Below are 19,178 nucleotides of genomic sequence, written 5' to 3' on the forward strand. Positions count from 1 at the left end.
AAAAAAAAAAAAAAAAAGAAAAAACTCCCGAGCAAAATTACTGAAGCGCAGTGCAGGCACCGCTCCCTCGGCTCCCTCAATCTTCCAAGCCAAATGAAAATCTGCAGAACCAAAACATACAAAATATCCTAGTCTAGCCGTATGTAAACTATAAAGAAGCGAGATATGAGCAAAACAGAAACACAGAAACAAAACAATGTCGTAAACAATGTCATAAGTCATCAGCCGTGTCGTGTCACTCATCACCGAACGAGCTCCCTCTCCCTCTCCCACGGATACTCCCTCCTCCGTCTCCTGCGTTTCCTGTCCTCCTCATAGCCGTCATCAAACCCACCATCGTAGTAATCATAGTTGTCCCTCTCTCGCCCACGCGTGCGTCTGCTGTCCCCTTCGTACTCCTCCCTACGCCTGCGGCTGGCACTGCTGCTTTCAACTCTCTCATCATCATCATCATCCTCCAACTCCACCCCCTTCCTCCGTCTCCTCTTGTTATCCTTATCAGAAATCCGCCTACTACCACCACTACTAGGCCCCTCATCATCATCATCGTCATCGTCATGACCACTAGGAAGACCTTGCAACAGCTCCCCGCTCAGCAGCCCGCCAAGCAGGCCCATCCAGCTGCCCCTCCCCTCGAGCACGCCCGTAACGTTGCGCACGATCCGCTCCACCGCCTCCCCGTCCGTGCCGGCCACCCCCCACTGCCCGCGCATGTTGAGGCCTCCGCCTCGTCCCCGACCGCTCCCGCCGCGGTATTCAAACTCGCCGCGGCGCGTATGCCATTGCGACCGTGCGGTTAAGGGGGAGGAGCCGTCGAGTGGTCGGCCCTCGGCGTCGAACCGGTCCGGGAGGAGCTCGATTACGTCTTCTTCATCGTCGTCCTCGTCGGTCTGGGTCTTGTTGTTGCGGCGAGTGGAGATCAGCGGTCGGTCAGAAGACGGGTCTGAATTGCGGCGGCGACGAGATGATGATGGTGGTGGCTTGAATTTGCTCGCGTCGTCGTCGATGCTGATGCTGTCGATATCATCGCCGTCATCGCTGGCGCGATCGTCGTTCTCAGACTTGTTGGCTGCTTCCTGCTCCTCGCGGTGCCGGCGGAGGGTGGCGGCGGACTTAGGGGACAGGGGGATAAAGGTGACGGATTTGGCGGTGCGCGGGGTTCCTGGTGAGTCAAGCTCCGGCGACGTGCTTGGGGTGAGAACCCCCGGAGGGGAGGAGGAAGCCGAACGGCTTACACCATCTGCAGCAGATCGCAAGTCAGCTTGGACTACCCTGTGGACGACAGCATCGGGCGAAAGGAATGGTCTCTCAAGGGGTACTACTACCAAGAGCAGACGCACCCTTCGTGTCGCCAGCTACGGGGCGAGCTGCGGTGCCTTCTGGCTCTGGGGTTGAGCGACCAACACGAAGAGCTTCACTCACATGCTCAGGACCCGCTGGAGTTGCCGGTGGAGCCGCGTATGGAGGCACCTGGGGAGCTGGCGGCACCTGTGGCGGCACCTGTGGGATGTGTGGAGAGGCGCCGCCCATCATTGTCGCCGAATTTGGCGGCGGACCCGGCGGGGGTGGTGGGTAGGTCATGTCTGGTGGGTATGGTTGATATTGCTGGTTGAGGCCCGTGATGGGGATGTTTGGGTGCTGCGTGAAGCCGTTGGCTGGAGCGGGAGGTGGAGGATTGTAGAAGCCACCGGAAGCATGAGGGGGTGAAGGTGCCCGATGGCGGTAGTCGTCATAGCCGTCCGTCGACGCCTCGTCCTCATAGCCTACACGACGCATCAGCAGGTCATTCCGCGGATCTGTTGAACCTGGTAGGAAAGGATTCACTCACGGCGCCGGTCCCGCTCCTTGCCCTTGTCCCTCTCCCTCTCCCTTTCCCTTTCCCTGTCTCTCCGGTCGCGATCCCGATCCCTCGCCGCCCGTTCCCGCTCCTCACGTTCACGTTCTTCCTTCTCCTTGTCCTTTTCCCTCTTGTCTTTAAATTTCTTGATTCCAATGGCCGCTGCGCCAGCCGCCGCGGCGCCAGTAGCAAGATCCCGCAGCCTGCTCGTACTCCGCTTCTTGTCCGTCTTCCTGTCACGGTCCGTCTCAGTCTCGTTATCCGCAGAATAGTCGTCACCCCTGGGTCCGAAGCTCTGGCTCCTCCGACGCCTGCGGCTCCTGCCCTCCTCCACCGCAGAGTCATACCCCGCTGCCGGTTCCTCTCCGTACGTCGGGTACGGGGGTTGCGCGTACAGGGGGTGAGCCCCGTACTCAACCATGCCTAGCTCAGGATCAGCTGTGGAAGAGTCACCGTCGGGGTAGAAGTGTCCGGACCGTGATAAACTCCTGCTCCTGCTGCGTCGATGATAGTCGCGCTCGTCACGTGAGTAGTCTTCGTCATCGCTGTACGCACGGTCACGCCTGCCTCGCTCACGTTCTTCATCTTCCTTCTTATCCTTGTGGCGGTCGTACAGCTTTTTGGCTCCCGCGCCCGCAAGGCCTGCCGCGAGAATCTCGGCGCCGCTGCGCAGGCGGGATCGGGAGCGGCTCTTACCGTCGCGCGACTTGCTCTTGTGGCGGTAGTGCTGGACCAGTCCGACTGCGGCTGCCGTGCCCAGTCCGGCCTTGGCCAGTGAGGCGGCCCGGCTGCTGGACCGCTTACGGCTGGGCGACCGGTCACTGTAGTCGCTATCGCTGTCTCGGTGGAGGGCACGTCCTCGGCTCATCTCCTCCTTCTCGATTTTGCTGCTCTGGTAGTACTTTGCGGCGCCGGCAGCGGCCAGGGCCACGGCTGCAATACCCAGGCCGGTCTTGAGCCTGGAATGGGCCGGACGGGAACGTGATCGCGAGCGCTCCTTTTTGTCTTCATCCCCGAATCGCTCCTGATAGGCGCTATGCGCGCGCCTGGCGACCTCAGTGCCGAGGGCGCCTAGAGCAGCGCCAGCGAGGACTTTGCGGTCTCGGTGTTGCTTGAACTCACCGTTGGAATCACGGCGGGAAGCGAGAATGCCGGCGATGCCGGCACCGGCTAGAGCGCCTTCGGCGAGATGGCGCTTCCGGTGAGGACTGGTCGATGCACTACGGTCCCGCCGTATCACGGTAGTCCGCTTGGCGTAATAGCCATCATCGGATTCGGCGTCGCTATATGCACCACTGTGATAGCGGCGGTGATGATGATGGCGGTGGTGGTGATGATGGTGATGCCCGCCGTCATAGCGTCCAACCGCCACCTCCTCTTCACGACGCTCTCCTCGGTAAGGGCCTACCTCACGAGACTCGTGGCGGTAGTAGTACTCCTCGTCACGGGACGGGTGGCGCGCAAGGGCAACTTCCCTGGTGTCAGCTGCCTGCTCCCGGATGACGACGGTCGGCGCAGGAGCCTCTTGGAGGATGATCTTTTGCTCGGGAGCGCGCTGGCGGATGACGATGGGGACTGGCGCAGGCGCGGGTTCGTAGTACTCCGTCTCCTTGCGCCAGCGCTCAACATCCGCGCCGTCATCGCGGCGCTCTTCGACGCGGCGTTCGATGCGGACTTCGGCGCCATCCCGGTGCTCGACTCTCTTCTCGATGCGCACATCAGTTTCCCTGTCGTCAACGTCCCAATAGCGACGATCGTAGTCCCGTGGTGTCCTTGGCGTGTGCACGTCCACTTCCTTGGTTGATTCATACACAACCCTTCCGCGGTCTCTGTCGTCGATGCGGTAGTAGTCATCGTCGCGCTCCCGCTCCACGACCTGCCTCTCAACCACAGTGCGCGTCCGTTCGGGGTAAGGATCCCGGTCATCGCGCTCGATGATGCGCTCCTTTTCGACTACGGTCCCGCGGTCCCCGCGATACTCAACCCGATCAACCCGGGTGTAGTGTTCATCCTTGGGCTCGCGCTCTCGCTCAATGACCTGGCGCTCCACATAGGTTGCGCTGTGGGGAGACGGATCGACGGTAGACCGGGGCCTCTCAGGTATGTACAGGCGCTCGACGCGGCGATCAACCTCGAGCACGTCGTCTTTGCTGGAATGGCGAACAGGCGCATACCGGCTGCGGCGCTCCTCTTCGACAATATCAACCTCACGCTCGACCCTCTCGACGCGATCGGGCGTCACCTTGTAACGGCGCACTGTGGACCTCCTGTAACCCTCGTTGTCCGAGGGGGACGTGTCCCGCTCCCGGGTGTAGGACCGGGACTCGCGGTACACCTCAGGCATAGTAAACTCGGTCGGTGTCGTCACACCACGTAGAGATTTCGAAAAGATGCTACTGTATTCGAGTTTGGCTAGTTAAATGGAGAACGGCACTTCGAGATTCTGGGTATCACGAAAAACTAAATGAACAACGATGCATAGCAAGAGCCGAAGAGTGAAGAAGGTGCAGGCAGGAAGGGCTTCCAAGGCGGGGGAAATGGGCGAGGGAAGGCTGTGAGCCGTTGGTTGGCTGTATGTATGTATGTATATGAGGGAAGGAGGGGGACGGAGGGGACGGAAGGAGGAGGGGGCTGGGGCGGGAGCGAAGAAGCCTTGGGATTCTTCGGGTTGCTGACAGGACCTTGATGCAACAGGGTGCATTACGTTATTACTCGCAGAGTCGCAGCACCAGATGTGTGCATTTTCCTAGCGGGAACCAACTGGGGCGCAGTTGGTGCCTTCCATTCCCTTCTCATTCCCCTTCCCATTCAGGGTACCAGGGTACTTACACCAGCCTACGTAGGGTACAAAGTTGCCCGGCTGCGCTTGTGTGGGTTCTCTCGATGTTGGCCAACTTTGAAGGGCATGGCATGGGCGGCGCGAACCGACAGATCCATTTCAACTGGACTCCTAATTTGGTGAAACGAAACACTGCTCGAGCCAACCTTGCCGCTGAGACCATATGCCGCGCGCGTCAGGGCCTTGAGAAGCGGCCTTTTGGGATGATGCCAAAAGTGGGCGCTGGTGTCTGGGTTCACGCCGTTTTCAAGTCTGGTAGATTACAAGGTGATCCCCGACAAGAAGGAAGGCACCGTCTCTGACTGTTCTGACAGAGCCCAACCAAAACTTAGCCACCGTTCCCATACTCCGTATACAAGTTTGCAATTGAGGTTCTGTTAAGAGCGGTAGTCAAGAGGATAATTTTTACATCTAAAATATCGACCTTCACTAACAGATGTCGCGCCCACCCGAGGTACCGGGACTGGTGATAATGCTCCTCAGGAGCCTTACCGCGATAACAGTGCAACCTACCATAACACTACACTGCTAGCAGTTGAGCAACCAGACTATAAGCCGTCCATTACCCGACTGTCGACTGTCGAACATACAAGTAACAGCATAGGTTTAACGCCTCGTTTTGACAGAATGGACTTGCAAGACATCCAAGCAGGTCCTGGATCGTTGTTATACAAGAAGAAATTGACAATATGAAGAGCAAATCTTGACACAAGGCCCCTCAAGTCATTAGTTACAAGAATGAAGGCCACTAGGCTCGCAGATTTTTGACCAAACTTTGGAACCTTCTCGTCCACGCGTGTTCCTCGACATGCGACCGGTGACCCACCCACAGCCTGAGTGATTCCATCGGCGCCGCTGCGGTGGGTGGGAGTCGGGAGCCATCTCGTACACAGCCCTGTGACCCGGTCATCAGCCTCCATGGTGGAGCCGCAAACCTCGTGGTAAACTCGCTGGGCTCCTCTTGCCATGATGATGTCGGGTGTCAGCCGATGCTAAGCAAAAGACAGGCCGCTTGGCTTCCGTCGCATGCCTCGGGAGTTGTATCACACCATAACTCATCAGGTAACTCATTCAGAACGTGTTGATGTGAAGAAACCCAAAGTGTGCATGTACTTGTATCGTTGTATGTACAAGTCTTCGTACTAGACATGCACATGCAGCGTAAATCGAATCAATCGGATCGTGGCCGAGTTTCCTGCCGTCAAAGCCCGCCCCGAGAACCTTCGTCACTAACCTAAGCTTTATAGCTGCCTGACTGCCTATACTCTAGAGCACCTGGTCTGAGGCGTGAATTGGACGCTCAATATATAAAAGACACCATTCATCCAGGATACTGCTGACGGATGTCGAGTATGACAACGGTTTTAACAGCCCGGTGAGTAGCGAAAGCCGGGAGCTGTGAAGCTGGACTGGACCCCGCCGTGCCCGCCAAAACCTGAGTGAGAGCCAAAGGAAGATTTCGTCATTTCAAGTTCGCTGGAGCCGCCAAGACAAGTGGCGTTAGCGTGCCAAGATTCTCAATGTTCCATCTGCAATTCGTATTGTCGAAATGGGCTTGGAGTTGAAAGCTGCAAGTTGTAAAAGTGATAAATGCGATCAGGAGCAGCCAGCCAGACCCAGACCCAGACCCAGACCAATATTGTAGTATATGTTCAAGTAACTATCAAAGACGAAGGCCTTTAAGGGACAGAAATGATGCCCCAGCCCTGGACTTATCACAGCAAAGCCCAGGGGTAACGCTGCTGCGACTGAGCAGCAACCTCACTAATTTGACCGCCGCCACAGACTGTACAGTACTTCTCATATTACTTGTCATTGAGCGTAGGCCAGACGCTACACCAAGGCATTTCCTCCAAGACAACTTAACGCGAGCTTGGGTTCGGTAAGGAGGAGAGGTAGGAACATGGTTACGCACCTTTACCTGTCTGACCTCGCACGCATGTAGCCACCGGTGTCCCTCAACGATTCCCTGACCGACTGAGCAACCGCAGCCTCGAAGAGAAACGGTGGGATACTAGATGGGATCACCAGGCAAGTCACTCTCTTTAAATCACTCTCGTTCGGTCACTCGTGAATTGTCGAGTCTTCCTTCGCATTGCCTTGGCTTCGGAATTTGCGGGAGCCGCCTGACGCAGCGCATCAAGACTCTGTAGGGTCGGCCTTGAGTGCACCATCGCTACCATCCCACAGAAGTCTTTGCCGACTGCGGATGAGCCGTAGCTTAAGCCGCATTTGCTCAAAAGCGCATCTTCAAATTCCGTGTAAAGCTACGCCGATGAACCGGGACCCCAGATACCAGAACCTCCATCCCTCGTGTTTGTGCGATATGCCGTCGCGAATCCATGCAAGCGTTGCAATTACAAAGGGAACCCGAGGAGTCAGAAGCACACCCTGCCCATATGGACACCTTAGTCGAAGAGACCGAAACCCATGTCCTCGTCCGACTCCTCCTTCTCTGCAGCAGATTGTTAGTACCGTAGTCACTGTGTTGGCTCCCAGGCTTGCGGAAGCAAAACTGACCCTCTTCCTTTGCCTCCTCTTTGGTTTCCTCGGCAGCAGCGCCGCCAGCAGCAGCCGCACCGCCAGCCGCAGGGGCAGCAGCGGCACCACCACCAGAGCCGACAGCGGAGAGGAGGTCCTTCACGTCCTTGCCCTCGAGAGCCTGCAAAGCAGCAACATCCCAGTCAGCCACAATTGTCAAATCGAGCCCACTCCGCCCGTCTCGAGTCGCATATTTTCGGCTGTTCGTACCTTGGCGAATAATGAGGCCCAGATGGGCTCAACTTCGGTAATGTTGGCGGCCTTGATGAGGGTCGAGATCTTGTCGGCCTAAATTGGAAGATTAGCTTCTGGGCTTCAATCGTCCGGCCCCGCGCGAATGCTGCTGGGACCCTTGATAGAGCTTTCTCACAGTGATCTCAACACCATCGTCGGCGAGGATCAGCGCCGCGTAGGACGTCGCGAGCTCAGCGGTAGACATTGTGAATGTGGTCTGTCGAGGCGCAAGGTGCTGAGACTCGAGAGGACTTTTGTCGTTGGGATGTCAAGACCGAGCTTGAAATTCGGAGCAGTGGAAAAATAATTAGTTGTGGGCTATCGAAAAGAGCATAGCGTGGCCCTACGGCTGACGGTTGAAAATGGGAAGAGGGCAGCTGGCTGCCGTCTGCCCAGTTCCTCCGCTCATGAACAATGCGCCACGCCTCTGATTGGTGCGATTCGATCGAGCTTATCAATCCCTGCTGCGCTTACTGAGGTTGACCCCACCATCAAGGTGACCTCCCCGCCATTACTGACGTCGCAAGACCGAACTCTTGAGAGAGCTAGAAAGACCTTCAGCGCATTTCCCAACGTCACAAAGATCGAGGCAGAAAATATACCAATTCACACTGACTAACTCCCTAGCTACTTGCCAACTCGTTTCGTACAAACCTTGAAAGCCCTGATCCATCAATCCAAAGGCGCTGGCCTTGTGATTACAGTACTCTGTAACACTTCTTGAGTGGCGCAAAGACGGCCCATTACGGATCGGCCTCGCAGATCCCATCCAACTGGGAGGCGGAGCAAACTTTGAATTATCAGCCTAAGGGGCCTTTAAAGGCTGCGTCCCCATCAATGCCTGTGCAAGATATCATAACCCTTCCGTGAACAACAAAGCCACCGCTCTGTCTAAGACAATCTGACATCTACGCCACGATGGAGACACCGGCTGTCCCAATGCCCAAGGACGCCCGGGAGCGGCAGATCCTGGACAAGCTCGTACTCATCCGTGATGAGCTGCTGCTTCTCAAGAGGGACCGTACAAAGTACATCCGGACGCAGGATGTCATGGTGCACTACGATCAGCTCGTGGAGCAGGTCATGCACCTCAACGAAATCCGAAAGGGCGAGCACAAGGGAGAAAACAGATGTGGGTGGGCAAATGGGCTTGGACTGCTTCCAGATCAGCCATGAACTGACCTCCTGTGGCAGTGGATAAGGTCCTCGAAAGCTGTTTTCAGCTCATCTCGCTCTTCTTCATGACGATCGGGCGGACAACCGAGGCTCCAGCTGCCTATGCGCTGACGTCGACGATCAAGAGGCTACTGGACCACCTCACCGAATCGAGGCTTTTCTCGGCCAAGGACCTTAACAGCATAGCTGACACGCTCGGCAAGCTCGACGGCATCCTGAAGAACACAAATTCAGAGCACTCGCCGTACCTCGTGGAGCTGTTGGCCAACAGGGAGGAGTTGTGCAAGAAGATGCTGGTCGACCTGCGAAAGCAACTAGACGAGTTGGAGGAGCCATTGCAGGCCGTCTATGAGAGGCTCATCTCCATCTTGAGATCCATGTCGCTTGCGAATACCAAGGCCAAGGTAACCCATTCCTACATCTGCCGAAAACCCCGTACAAAATGTTGCTGACGTGGAGGGCAGTTCTCGACAACAGAAGTCCAAAAGCTAAGGGCGAATCTTCAAGAGATCGACGAGTCGAGAGTGAACGGTAAGTTTGTGGACAAAGAAGGCAGGGAGCTCCGCGGAAGCGACGTCGTGTCGGACCTCCTGCAGCGCTGTTTATTGTGGTCGGATATTGTTCTGGAAAGGTAAATCGCCGTCTTCTCACCCTTGTATCTCTTTCGTTCCCTGACACCTCCCTTCAGGAAAGGCGTAATCCCCGAGGCTTTCAAGTCCACATACGACACCCTTATCGGCATCCGCAACGAGCTCGAGAAGCTGTCCCTCACGCAAGCCTGGTCCCTGCGCGAGACCGACCTATACGATTTCCAGCGGGAGCTCGACAAGATCGACGAGGCCAGGGTTGATGGGAACTGGCTCGATCAGGACGGCAAGCCCGCCGAGCTGTACGTCCAACGGACGCTGCTCTATCTCATCCGCCGCAGCTACGGGTACATTTACTACCTGATGATCTCCTCCGAGCCGGTGTCAGAGGCGTTACTGCCCATCTATAACCAGCTTCAAACGCTGAAGCGGTGTTTGATTGAGGTGAAGAACTCCGGGGGTGTGAGTTCAGTTAGAGAGTTGTATCCATATAGCATGAAGGTCCGTCTTGCTCAGCCACATTGGCAGAACCCCCAGCGGTGATAACTGACTTGCCCTCCAGCTGAATTCGATCGACAACATGAGGGTGGACGGCAAGTTCATGGTCGGTGACGATATCCCCGAAGGCCAGGGCAGTGTCAGCGAGCTTCTGGCGGAGTGCTTTGACCTCAATTATGAACTGAGGTTGGCCGCGGAGGAACTGGAGAATGGGGGCAGTGATTCCCCTGCTTCTACCACTGCACAAACAACAACCACCTAGGAAAGCCATGAGACGGAAGATGGACGTTCTATTTTACAATCGTGTAGTAACAATTCTCCTCACGGCTCAGGCAGCAAGTAGCACGGCGTTTGCGAGGGGAGGCCATGTCATGTATAGGCGGCGGGGCATACGGGGATACGGGGCGGCAGCATCACTTCTCGGCTCAGGTTATGTACCAGAGAAAACGGCCAAGGGAGGCACTCTCAGTAGTTTTCTATTCGTATTGAGCATCATGACCCCATCATCCCGTACCTTCACCCCCATCCCATCCCAACCCAACTGCATTCGCATTTCCAGTGCAAGCCTCTCATTGCCCCTGGGCCGGTTCCTTTTGCCCCTTGACCGGGTACCGAAAGGCGCACAACAGCGGCCACATCTGAGTCTGGTTCCCGCATCAGAAAATCAAAGCAGACAAAACCATCCATGTACACTTCATACTAGCAATGCAGTCCAACCCTTTGGAAAGGGGCAGATGTAGGTGTGTGTGTAGGTAGGGTAAGAGAAAAGAGGAAAAGGAAATCAAACTCACATTCTCAACATCCCACACGCCAGACTGGGCATAAATGTCTCTCCGCAGAATCTCCTTGACCTCCTCCCTGCTCGCCGCCTGCACCACAATGGTGCTGCCCGCGAAGCTGTACTTGGACGGGTCGGTTCCCTCGGGCACCTCGTTGAGCACGGCGCCGCCCATTTGGAAGAGGCCTGAGTCGATGGACGGTTGGAGGCCGGCAAAGTGTTGGCTGGTTTTATGGCATTATGTGCATGTTAGTCAAGTCCCTTGTTTTCGTCTCAATGCTCTTTTTATAGTGCCGTGATGCTTCCCGGTTCCGGTTGGGGGTAAAGTATATAGCATGACGAGGGACTGTTATTCAGGGGAAATAGGAAATCTACTCACGGGCGCACGTCCATCCGCTTCTGGTGCACGCCGGGAAAGTCGGGCACGACGACAAGCCATTCGTATTTCTTGGGCGTCGTGTCGGTCGCCATTGTGCGGCGCTGGGTGGTGCTGGTGGTGGTGAGGGTGAGGGGTGAAATGTGTGAGCGGGGGTTGGTGGTGTTGGTGTTGTAGATCTTGCTACAGCTGGTGCCAAAGGCGGAAGTGATGAAACTGCAGTTGTGAGATCGCGTCGATATTCTACGAGGGAGACTGCGCAGGACTGAAGCCATGAGATAGAAGGATCCAAGCCAAGTGATATTTTTAAGAATGTCAAGTTGAGCTCCGTGGCCGGGCTATTTTTGTATCGCCGATCGGACCTCCTTAGCGAGCGCTAACCGACGGGTGATTGTAAGCCGGATACGGAGACGGAGAACCGCAACGGTGTCACAGGGTTCGTTCCCGGCTTCAATGCAGGAGTAGTGGAGATGGGATGCGGGGGTTACTAGCGTAGGGATACCAGCTATGCAGTGTGTGAAGAACTGGCTCATCTGCTTCGTAACCACTCGTGTTGTTCTTGTGATGGGGCGTGCCCGCAAGTTGTCAAGGGAAAGGCGCACAAGTGCCCAGTCCCTCCCCACTGCGGACAAGCACCGCAGCGGAGAGAGTGAACTGAACTTGTTGTACTTGTGATTCATGGATTCTGGAGGGTCACTGCAATTTCCTGCAATACCCGATACCAATGCTACTACTTGAGTCCCATCCCACATGGAAAGCCCATGGTGATGCAAGTAGTTAATGTTGGGCTCACTTCACCGTCCCCGCTCTTCCGTTCCCATCCCGGCCTCCGCGTCCTAGTTCACTATCAATACCGCGCTAGGAGCCAGTCCAGCTTCTGCCAGAGTCTGCCCAAAGTCGATGCCAGCCTCAAACGTCTTCTTGGGAAATGTCATTGAGAACTTCTGGACCGGTGCCCCAACCTCCTCCTCGATCTGCTGCGCAACCTCAAACAGCGTTGTCTCGCTGGGGAACGACTTGACAAGGTTTCCTTTCTTGGTCTGTAGCCTCAAGCGTGCGACAGCGGCGTTCGATCCAGATGCCGAAGCTGCTGCAGGGGTGGGCCGAGCGGCGGCGGGAGCCGGTTCAGCTTGGGCGGGCGGCGCTCTGCCCTCTCGCAGAGCCTTGGCCTCTTCGTCCTTGCGCTTGCGCTCCGCCCGGTCGGCCTCGATCTTGGCCTTGATGCGCTTCTTCGCCTCCAGGTCCGCGAGCTTCTCCTGGCGCTTCCTCGCCGCCTCCTTGATTTGCTCCTTGCGCTGGAGCTCCTCCTTGATATCTTGGGATTCCTTAGTAGACTTCATGCGGATTTGCTAGAGAAACTGGTGAGTGCATGTTCTGCAGCGCGCAGCATATGGATTAGCCAGTCGCACCTCGTTCCGTTTGGCTTCCTCCTTTGCTTGGGCCTCCTGATTCGCCCGCTTCTCCTTGAGTTTCTGTCGGAGCTCTTCCAGTTTGGCCTTCTTCTCCTCCTCAGTCAGGGGGGCAATCTCCTCGGTTGATTCTGAGAAGTCTGTGTGATCGCTGCGACGGCAAGTTAGCTCGAAAACAGGCCCAGACAACGCCCGGATACCCACGTCTTGGATGCATGGAAGCTGGCCAGATCGCGGGTCCTAAACTTCTTGCCGCACTCGTTGCAGACGAGCGACATGGCATTTTCGCCTGTAGGGATATTTGGACCAGTCTGCTCCTCATCATCATCGCCAGCGGCTGCCTGACCAGCCTGGCCAGCCTGCAGCTCCTCCAAAGGCTTGTCTTGGTTCTCCTCAAGCCAGTTCAGAGCCTGCTGCACTGTATCTGCTATCAGCATCGGGGACGAGTGGTGGGCCAAAACGGGTGCGTCACTGACATCCTCCGGTTTTCTTCACAGCGAGCTCGGCACGGGCCCGCTCAAAGCCCATCTCGAGCAGAAGATCGAGATCCGACGTTGTCATTTTGAAATGTACCACAAGTGTGAGGAGTGTGATAAGTGGTAAAGGTGGGATGGATTTGGGTTGAATCGACTGGCTGGCAGATGGTATGGTAAGTCTAACTAAGTAGGCAACAAGGGCTTCGTGGCACTGTTTGTTGCCTTGAGATCAAGTAAAATGGTGGATTTGAGTTCAGGTCCGTTTGCTGGGTCGTCGTTGTGTAGCTACCCGCCGACTCACGCTAAATATGACAATGTAATCACAGGAGGAGCCGGACCCGGGCGTCGTGTTGGTGTTTTTCAGGGTTGGCGACTGTTCACTATCCGGACGGGTAACGATTCAAGGTATCAGTTCCAAAACTTCCAATGCGCTCTGTCACAGGCTCACTGGCTGTTGAACGGAGGTCCAGTTCAGGCTAGCAGTTGCCCCTCCTTAACACTGCGGCAGGTTTGCAGTGCTCAGTCAGCCCTTCGGACCCATGATTGGCCTCCAGGTTTCAAGCCCGGTTGCTCTGTTCAACCGGGACGGACATTCATCAGCTCGTCATTCTTCGGGTCGGCACGGGAGGGCAAGCCCCACAGCCCAGGGTTAGGTGCGCTGTAGGTAGGATCAGCACGGGCCCACGAGCCCGGGTCACCTATGTAATCATAGTAACTTTGGCCAGCTTTGCCGTCAGTGGTGACCCTTTCCTGCATGTCGTAAGACCTGACAACTCGACCTCGTGCCAGCTGTGGGATCTTACATGCGACAAGTTTAGCTGCTTAGCCGCTCTGAGCCCTTTTCCTCATCGCCAACATCGAAAACCAACACGCCGTTTTCAAAGACGACCTACTCCTAGCATTACCTGTTAATTCTCAAAGTTGTTTCCACTACAACTGTCTCCAGCTGCGCCTTCCCTTTCTCGCTTGCTCCCCGGCACCTCGAGGTTGCGATCTTCCCTCTATTTGGTATCTACTAAAATAGTCCTCGACTGCGAATCCCAACCGCCATCATGTCTGTTGAAATCGACCCATTAGAGCTAGGCTTCCGCAGTAGGTTGCCCTCCATCGCTCGTGCTGCCCGAAGCCAAGTCCACCGTCGTCTAACCCGTCAGGGCCTTTCACTGTGGAGGTTGCGCAGATCCTCAAAATCAAGAACCCCAACACGGCGCCCGTCGCTTTCAAGGTACTGCCCGGGAGCATCCAGTCAACCATGTTGTTTTTGCGCTCTTCTGACGGATATCCATTGCAGGTCAAAACCACAGCCCCTAAGCAGTACGTTTTTTCCGCGAAACGAACGAGCGCCCCGTTGTGCTTTGCTAAAACACTAGTCCAGGTACTGCGTCCGCCCAAATTCGGGTCGCATCGAGCCCGGACATGAAGTCGAGGTGTCAGGTGGGCTGCCAGAACAACCCCGTCCATTGCTACTGGGGCCGGCGCTAATAATCCGCCAGTTTTACTACAGGCCATGAAGCAGGAGCCGCCGCTCGACGCCCGCTGCCGCGACAAGTTCCTCGTCCAGTCCGTCACCATTACCGGAGATAAAGAGTTCACAAATGTGTCGCAGATTGTGGGTTTACCACGATCCTCACCCCAGCCACTAGTTGGATGCTGATCTGTTGTGTTTGCTGTGCAGTGGGATTCAGTAGAGAAGTCGGCAATCCAGGAAAAGAAGATCCGCGTGTCTTGGCTGCCGCCCTTGGAAGACCATGCCCGCTCAGAGCCCGTCGCCACGCCGGTCCGGCGATCGCTTGCCAACGGGGTTTGTGGCCCTCTTTGTGCATTTCTGCAGCTAACCCGCTTGCGCTAATCCAACCGCGTCCCAGACACAGTCCGATGCCACCCCCGACACCGCGCCCCCGGCGTACTCGTCCCCCGGCGACGACGGAGCCGCCGACCAAACCGCCTTCATGTCGCAGCCCGAGCCGAAGGAGCTGAAAGAAGAGCCCGCCGAGACCTCCCACGGAGCAGCAGCGGCATTCTCAGCCGCCGCGGCAACCGCGGCGACCGCGGGGGCGGCGGTCAAGTCAACAGCAACGGCGACATACGACGAACTCAAGGACCAGCTGGCCAAGGCGGAGGCCATGATCGCATCACTCAAGAACGAGGCCACGAGCGGCCTGCGCCAGCGGAAGCCGGCGGCGGCAACGACGACGTCCGAGGAGAGCGGAGCTGTGCAAAATGGGGAGCTCGCCCAAGCAGAGAGGCAAGGCACAGAAGGGGTTCCCGTGCAGGTTGTGGCTATACTCTGCCTCATCAGCTTCCTCTTGGCATACTTCTTTTTCTAAAGGGGCAAGGGCAGGGGGTAAACGTGCTCCTCTCGTTCTACGGTTGCTCTACGATTTCACCCCCCGTTACTACAATTGCCGAGGGGTGTCCGGAACTCCATCACTCCCCGCAGCAGCAGCAGACAAGTTGTTCATTTGTGTTATGGATAGAACGTCCCTAATGCGTTTGGCTCGTGGGGGTTCGGCTGGTGTCTTACTCTGAAGCGGGAAAGGTACGGATTGGAATGGAATGGGAAAAAGAATACCATGTTCAGCGGGGAAGGGGAAGAAAGGGGTTGGGGGTGGGAGTGAGGGAGGCGGCTTACGATATATACGACATATACGTAATTCCCCCTGTATTCTGAGACGGAGGAATACGCGTACACTGCTCTTCCCTTTGTTTATCTTCCCCCCTTTTTCTCCCACAATGTCCTCTATTTTCTCTGCTTCCCTGGATCGAGTCTGATGTTTTTCTCTTTGTTGGGACGGGGGAGTTTAGCTTTCGGTACAGTACTTAGGGTATATGCTGCCAACGCAGCTCGTGCCCAGCGAAATTATGAGCCACATCACAAAACTCCAGTGCTCATAATCGCATTGATTCGCTTGAGCCACGTGTTCGACGAAGCGGCCAAGGCATCGTGGAACTCACTGCTTTGAGGGGGGTCAACTTCCATTTCCCCCCCTGCAGCGATCTTTGCCACTAACCCCTTGGCATTCTTTACACATTTTGTAGGTACTCCTGAGGAAAGTTGACCGTGGCCTTTGACATGGCCTAAGGATGGTACGCAATTCATTCGCTAGTATATCTTCATCTCATATGTACTACCATAGAACAGTCTGACTGTCTGTACAATCAAGTCGTGAAAAACGTAGTACTGCCCAAAAAGCGACTACAGCTTTGCCCTGGTTTCCTGCTTCTGCATAGTCTCGGCAACGATGCGCCGCTGAATCTTGCCAGTGGCCGTCTTGGGCATGACATCGGTAAAGTAGACCTAAAACAGAGCTTTGGTTAATCTCCTGGCACCTGACACCGGGACGGAAATGAACTCAAAAGGAGAACGCACCTTCTTCGGCACCTTGAACTTGGCCAATTTCTCGCCCACCCATCCCTTCAGCTCCGCCTCACCCAGCTTCTGTCCGGGCTTCAACACCACCGCCACACCGACGTCCTGGCCGTACATGTCGTCCGGAATGGCAAAGCTCACGGCCTCGGACACGGCCGGGTGCCGCGTGAGCACATTGTCCAGCTCGATGGGCGAGATCTTCTCGCCGCCCTTGTTGATCAGCTCCTTGATGCGGCCCGTGATGACCACGTACCCGTCCTCGTCCTTCTTGCCCTGGTCGCCGGTGCGGAAGTAGCCGTCCTTGGTGAAGGAGGTCCTGTTGGCCTCCGGGTTGTTGAGGTAGCCCCGCGTGACGTTCTCCCCGCGGATGCAGATCTCCCCTTCCTTGCCCTGCGGCACGGGGTTGCCCGCGTCGTCCAGAATGACCACCTCGACACCCTGGCCGATGCCGACGGTGCCGGGCTTGCGCTTCGCGGGCGGGAGAGGGTTGGACGTCATTTGGTGGGCGGCTTCGGTCATGGCGTATGCCTCCAGGACTGGGGCGTTGTACGCCTTTTCAAGAGCGTGAAAGACGGTTGGGGAGAGAGGCGAGGAGCAGGAGCGGATGAAGCGGATTTTGGGAAGGGGGTTCGGGGCTGGGTTCTTGAGCAGGATTTGGTGGATCGTGGGGACAGCCGTGTACCAGTTTGCTTTGTGGGCGATGAAGTCTTGCCAGAAGTCGGAAGCTGAGAACTTGGTAGGGACGACCATGGAGCCGCCTGAGAGCAGAGGAGCGAGGAGGCCGCAGAGGAGACCGTGGACATGGAATAGGGGCATAACGAGCATGGTCCGGTCGGCGGCAGTGAGCTGATAGGTCTGCTGGATGTTCCTCATGGTCCTTGTCAAGTTCCGATGGGAGAGGGGCACCACCTTGGGCCTCGAAGTGGTGCCGCTGGTGTGCAGGACCAAAGCAATGTCTTCGGGGTCGGGCTTCAGCTGGGGCTGTGCGGGCTTGCCCTGGAGCTGGCCAAGTTCCTTGACATCAAGGGCTACCTCCCTGCTCGCAGCGTCCCAGTAGCACTCGGCGATGGCGGCATTAAACTTCTTTGCCGCGCGCACTGCCGGGCTGCCGCTCTCGTAGGCGCCTTTGGGCACAAGGACAATGGCCGACTTGACATCCTCAATGTAGAACTCGAACTCCTCCTGCTTGTAGGCGGGATTCAACGGGGCGGCGATCCCACGCTGCCATGATGCTGCCAAGAACGAGACAATGAATTCATACGAGTTGACAATGGCAATTGAGACGGGTGATCCTTTCGCGATGCCGATAGCGGCGAGCTTCCGTTGGAACGAAGAGACTTCGGATATGAGGTCCCCGTAGGTGATTGTCAAGGCTTGGCCTCGCGAAGGCACAATAACGGCCACCGAATTGCTTGCGCCTTGAATGGCTGTTTGAAGTGTCAAGCTGCCAGCAGCCATAGCGTCTGTGAATAAGTGCCGTGCTTCCCGTGCCAAGTCGTACAGCTCGAAGGGAAAGTGGGTTGGCAAAGTAGTGCGACTTTGTAGCAAATGTAAATTGACGGGACAACGCGCAGTCACTCAGCAATAAGATGCTAATGTCATATAGGGTAATGGCGACCTGCGTATCTATCTAGATTGATACACAGACGTGGGATTTTACAAGCAGAGGGAGAACTTAAATGATTCAACGGAGTTTAGGAAATACCGGCGGGACTTGCCTCGGATACTGCGATTGTGTCATCCAAGTCGCATTGAGACAGGTGGGTCCGGCAGTCTCAACAACGCATTGTCGTAGCCATATGCTGGTTGGGCTTGACAGGTTGTTACTGTAGTGGCTCGATTCTGGGTATGATGATATGAGGTTTTGGACAGTTTCCTCTCAGCGATCAAAACCTGGCTTCACCGGTGACTTGGTAGTTGTGAATTGCCTCCGCTTTGCAATTCATTATCCTGAAGCTGAGAACATCTTCCACCGTTGAGCCTACATAACCAGGACGCAATCAGGGACTCAAGATTCAATTTTGTTAACCTTCGCTTTCATAGAATGCCATCACTTCACACAATGTCATGAATGGCGAATCCTTTCTATTCGTCCTCGCCCGGCTGACAAAAGAGGCCTAGAGCTGGTGTTGTGATGTTGGCCAACCACCGACCTATGTTTCTCTCAGACACATATGTCTACCTAGGTTAGCCCCTAAGGTAGTACGAATGCGGTTCAGGTCAATTCTGCCAACCTCCAAACCTGCCTACTATCACCTATGCGCGACGACGTATACAGGAGTAAAAGTCATGTAGCACAGGACTACCGTTCCCCAAATCCACAACGTTGTAGAAACTCTGAAAGATAAAAAACCAAATATTGGAAAGAGGATATAGATGATGGCATAAAAGACTTCGAGCAAAACCGAGAAAATTTCGGGGAGTTTCCGGTACCATGTCGACTTGTTCCTGGGGTAGAGCAAAACATAGGGAACTGAAGCTGTAGGCCCAAACAAGAAGATCCAAGGGAGCATGGCTATGGTGGCGAACATGGGGGACTGACCTCCATTGTACCCTGAGATGAACCAAGCATTGCTGTCGGGAAGGACCAGCCGACCGAACCAAAGGCGAAGAGGATTGGTAACTCCGTGAAGAAGAAAATGAAGAATGTGAAGAAAGAAAATCCAAGTGCATAGTTGAAGGGTCAGGTACGGAAAGCAAGGCAGATATTCGGGGAAGCCGAGGAATGGCTGTCGTGGGTCCTTGATGGATACAGCCAGCGGTCGGAAGCTGACAATGGAGAACAAACCAGACTCTATATTCTGGATATGATCCAGTAGGCTACCTGGAGTCGGTGGGGATGCTGGCAAACCTCCATCTGCCCCAGACCCTGGCACTGATGACAGTGGTGATGCGTCGTTTTCGACCTGTGATTGATGCTGATCCGGTGCAGGGGCTCCAAGGCCTGATCAAGTATGACAAGTGTAAGTATGCATATATTCCCGGATCACGACTTTCTCGAGATGTTGTGGGATCTAAGTAGATGACTCATGCGATGGTACTACTGGTACCTGGCTT

The 19,178-nt window shown here is 55.8% G+C and overlaps 7 protein-coding genes across 7 annotated transcripts; 2 read left to right on the forward strand and 5 right to left on the reverse strand.

Annotated features, from left to right (window-relative positions):
- Positions 1-24: 24 nt before the first annotated feature.
- N656DRAFT_751559 (uncharacterized protein) lies at positions 25-4,446 on the reverse strand. Its single transcript, XM_064813017.1, has 3 exons — positions 1,829-4,446; positions 1,326-1,763; positions 25-1,240 (listed from the first exon to the last, which is right to left on the reverse strand). The coding sequence occupies exons 1-3, from the start codon at positions 4,179-4,181 to the stop codon at positions 243-245; spliced, it is 3,789 nt and encodes a 1,262-aa protein (XP_064671047.1). The 5' UTR covers positions 4,182-4,446; the 3' UTR covers positions 25-242.
- Positions 4,447-6,753: 2,307 nt separating this feature from the next.
- Positions 6,754-7,677, reverse strand: N656DRAFT_778256 (ribosomal protein 60S). Its single transcript, XM_064814973.1, has 4 exons — positions 7,588-7,677; positions 7,428-7,505; positions 7,197-7,338; positions 6,754-7,131 (listed from the first exon to the last, which is right to left on the reverse strand). Exons 1-4 carry the CDS (start codon positions 7,654-7,656, stop codon positions 7,085-7,087), a joined length of 336 nt encoding a protein of 111 aa, XP_064671048.1. The 5' UTR covers positions 7,657-7,677; the 3' UTR covers positions 6,754-7,084.
- Positions 7,678-7,952: 275 nt separating this feature from the next.
- N656DRAFT_778257 (uncharacterized protein) lies at positions 7,953-10,184 on the forward strand. Its single transcript, XM_064814974.1, has 5 exons — positions 7,953-8,583; positions 8,646-9,031; positions 9,092-9,258; positions 9,316-9,715; positions 9,777-10,184. Exons 1-5 carry the CDS (start codon positions 8,391-8,393, stop codon positions 9,972-9,974), a joined length of 1,344 nt encoding a protein of 447 aa, XP_064671049.1. The 5' UTR covers positions 7,953-8,390; the 3' UTR covers positions 9,975-10,184.
- Positions 10,185-10,281: 97 nt separating this feature from the next.
- Positions 10,282-11,141, reverse strand: N656DRAFT_797349 (uncharacterized protein; the record flags this gene model as incomplete). Its single annotated transcript, XM_064817626.1, has 3 exons — positions 10,282-10,356; positions 10,504-10,714; positions 10,870-11,141. 3 exons carry the CDS (start codon positions 11,139-11,141, stop codon positions 10,282-10,284), a joined length of 558 nt encoding a protein of 185 aa, XP_064671050.1.
- Positions 11,142-11,702: 561 nt separating this feature from the next.
- Positions 11,703-12,836, reverse strand: N656DRAFT_707520 (uncharacterized protein; the record flags this gene model as incomplete). The annotated part of the gene is made up of 4 exons (XM_064811440.1): positions 11,703-12,215; positions 12,276-12,426; positions 12,480-12,693; positions 12,752-12,836. 4 exons carry the CDS (start codon positions 12,834-12,836, stop codon positions 11,703-11,705), a joined length of 963 nt encoding a protein of 320 aa, XP_064671051.1.
- An 879-nt stretch (positions 12,837-13,715) lies between these two features.
- N656DRAFT_620801 (VAMP-associated protein) lies at positions 13,716-15,177 on the forward strand. Its single transcript, XM_064810339.1, has 7 exons — positions 13,716-13,843; positions 13,906-13,976; positions 14,043-14,065; positions 14,127-14,185; positions 14,245-14,360; positions 14,427-14,552; positions 14,617-15,177. Exons 1-7 carry the CDS (start codon positions 13,804-13,806, stop codon positions 15,076-15,078), a joined length of 897 nt encoding a protein of 298 aa, XP_064671052.1. The 5' UTR covers positions 13,716-13,803; the 3' UTR covers positions 15,079-15,177.
- A 624-nt stretch (positions 15,178-15,801) lies between these two features.
- N656DRAFT_778260 (acetyl-CoA synthetase-like protein) lies at positions 15,802-17,843 on the reverse strand. Its single transcript, XM_064814975.1, has 2 exons — positions 16,122-17,843; positions 15,802-16,049 (listed from the first exon to the last, which is right to left on the reverse strand). Exons 1-2 carry the CDS (start codon positions 17,577-17,579, stop codon positions 15,948-15,950), a joined length of 1,560 nt encoding a protein of 519 aa, XP_064671053.1. The 5' UTR covers positions 17,580-17,843; the 3' UTR covers positions 15,802-15,947.
- Between the last annotated feature and the right edge of the window lie 1,335 nt (positions 17,844-19,178).

This window comes from Canariomyces notabilis (assembly GCF_033297395.1).
Source record: "Canariomyces notabilis strain CBS 508.74 unplaced genomic scaffold N656scaffold_8, whole genome shotgun sequence".
Classification (NCBI taxonomy): Eukaryota; Fungi; Ascomycota; class Sordariomycetes; order Sordariales; family Chaetomiaceae; genus Canariomyces; species Canariomyces notabilis.

What these genes read in the sequence shown, in the direction of transcription:
- N656DRAFT_778260 (XM_064814975.1), bottom strand. Translation starts at nt 17,579, where the DNA reads ATGGCTGCTGGCAGCTTGACACTTCAAACAGCCATTCAAGGCGCAAGC. An exon ending in AGTTCAAGGTGCCGAAGAAG is followed by an intron (nt 16,050 to 16,121) that starts GTGCGTTCTCCT and finishes GCTCTGTTTTAG; the next exon opens with GTCTACTTTACCGATGTCAT.
- N656DRAFT_620801 (XM_064810339.1), top strand. Translation starts at nt 13,804, where the DNA reads ATGTCTGTTGAAATCGACCCATTAGAGCTAGGCTTCCGCA. An exon ending in ACATGAAGTCGAGGTGTCAG is followed by an intron (nt 14,186 to 14,244) that starts GTGGGCTGCCAG and finishes ATAATCCGCCAG; the next exon opens with TTTTACTACAGGCCATGAAG. An exon ending in TCACAAATGTGTCGCAGATT is followed by an intron (nt 14,361 to 14,426) that starts GTGGGTTTACCA and finishes TTTGCTGTGCAG; the next exon opens with TGGGATTCAGTAGAGAAGTC.
- N656DRAFT_778257 (XM_064814974.1), top strand. Translation starts at nt 8,391, where the DNA reads ATGCCCAAGGACGCCCGGGAGCGGCAGATCCTGGACAAGCTCGTACTC. An exon ending in TTGCGAATACCAAGGCCAAG is followed by an intron (nt 9,032 to 9,091) that starts GTAACCCATTCC and finishes CGTGGAGGGCAG; the next exon opens with TTCTCGACAACAGAAGTCCA. An exon ending in TGTATCCATATAGCATGAAG is followed by an intron (nt 9,716 to 9,776) that starts GTCCGTCTTGCT and finishes CTTGCCCTCCAG; the next exon opens with CTGAATTCGATCGACAACAT.
- N656DRAFT_778256 (XM_064814973.1), bottom strand. Translation starts at nt 7,656, where the DNA reads ATGTCTACCGCTGAGCTCGCGACGTCCTACGCGGCGCTGATCCTCGCC. An exon ending in ACGATGGTGTTGAGATCACT is followed by an intron (nt 7,506 to 7,587) that starts GTGAGAAAGCTC and finishes CTTCCAATTTAG; the next exon opens with GCCGACAAGATCTCGACCCT. An exon ending in AGAGGAGGCAAAGGAAGAGG is followed by an intron (nt 7,132 to 7,196) that starts GTCAGTTTTGCT and finishes AATCTGCTGCAG; the next exon opens with AGAAGGAGGAGTCGGACGAG.
- N656DRAFT_751559 (XM_064813017.1), bottom strand. Translation starts at nt 4,181, where the DNA reads ATGCCTGAGGTGTACCGCGAGTCCCGGTCCTACACCCGGGAGCGGGAC. An exon ending in CAAGGAGCGGGACCGGCGCC is followed by an intron (nt 1,764 to 1,828) that starts GTGAGTGAATCC and finishes TGCGTCGTGTAG; the next exon opens with GCTATGAGGACGAGGCGTCG. An exon ending in GAAGGGTGCGTCTGCTCTTG is followed by an intron (nt 1,241 to 1,325) that starts GTAGTAGTACCC and finishes GATCTGCTGCAG; the next exon opens with ATGGTGTAAGCCGTTCGGCT.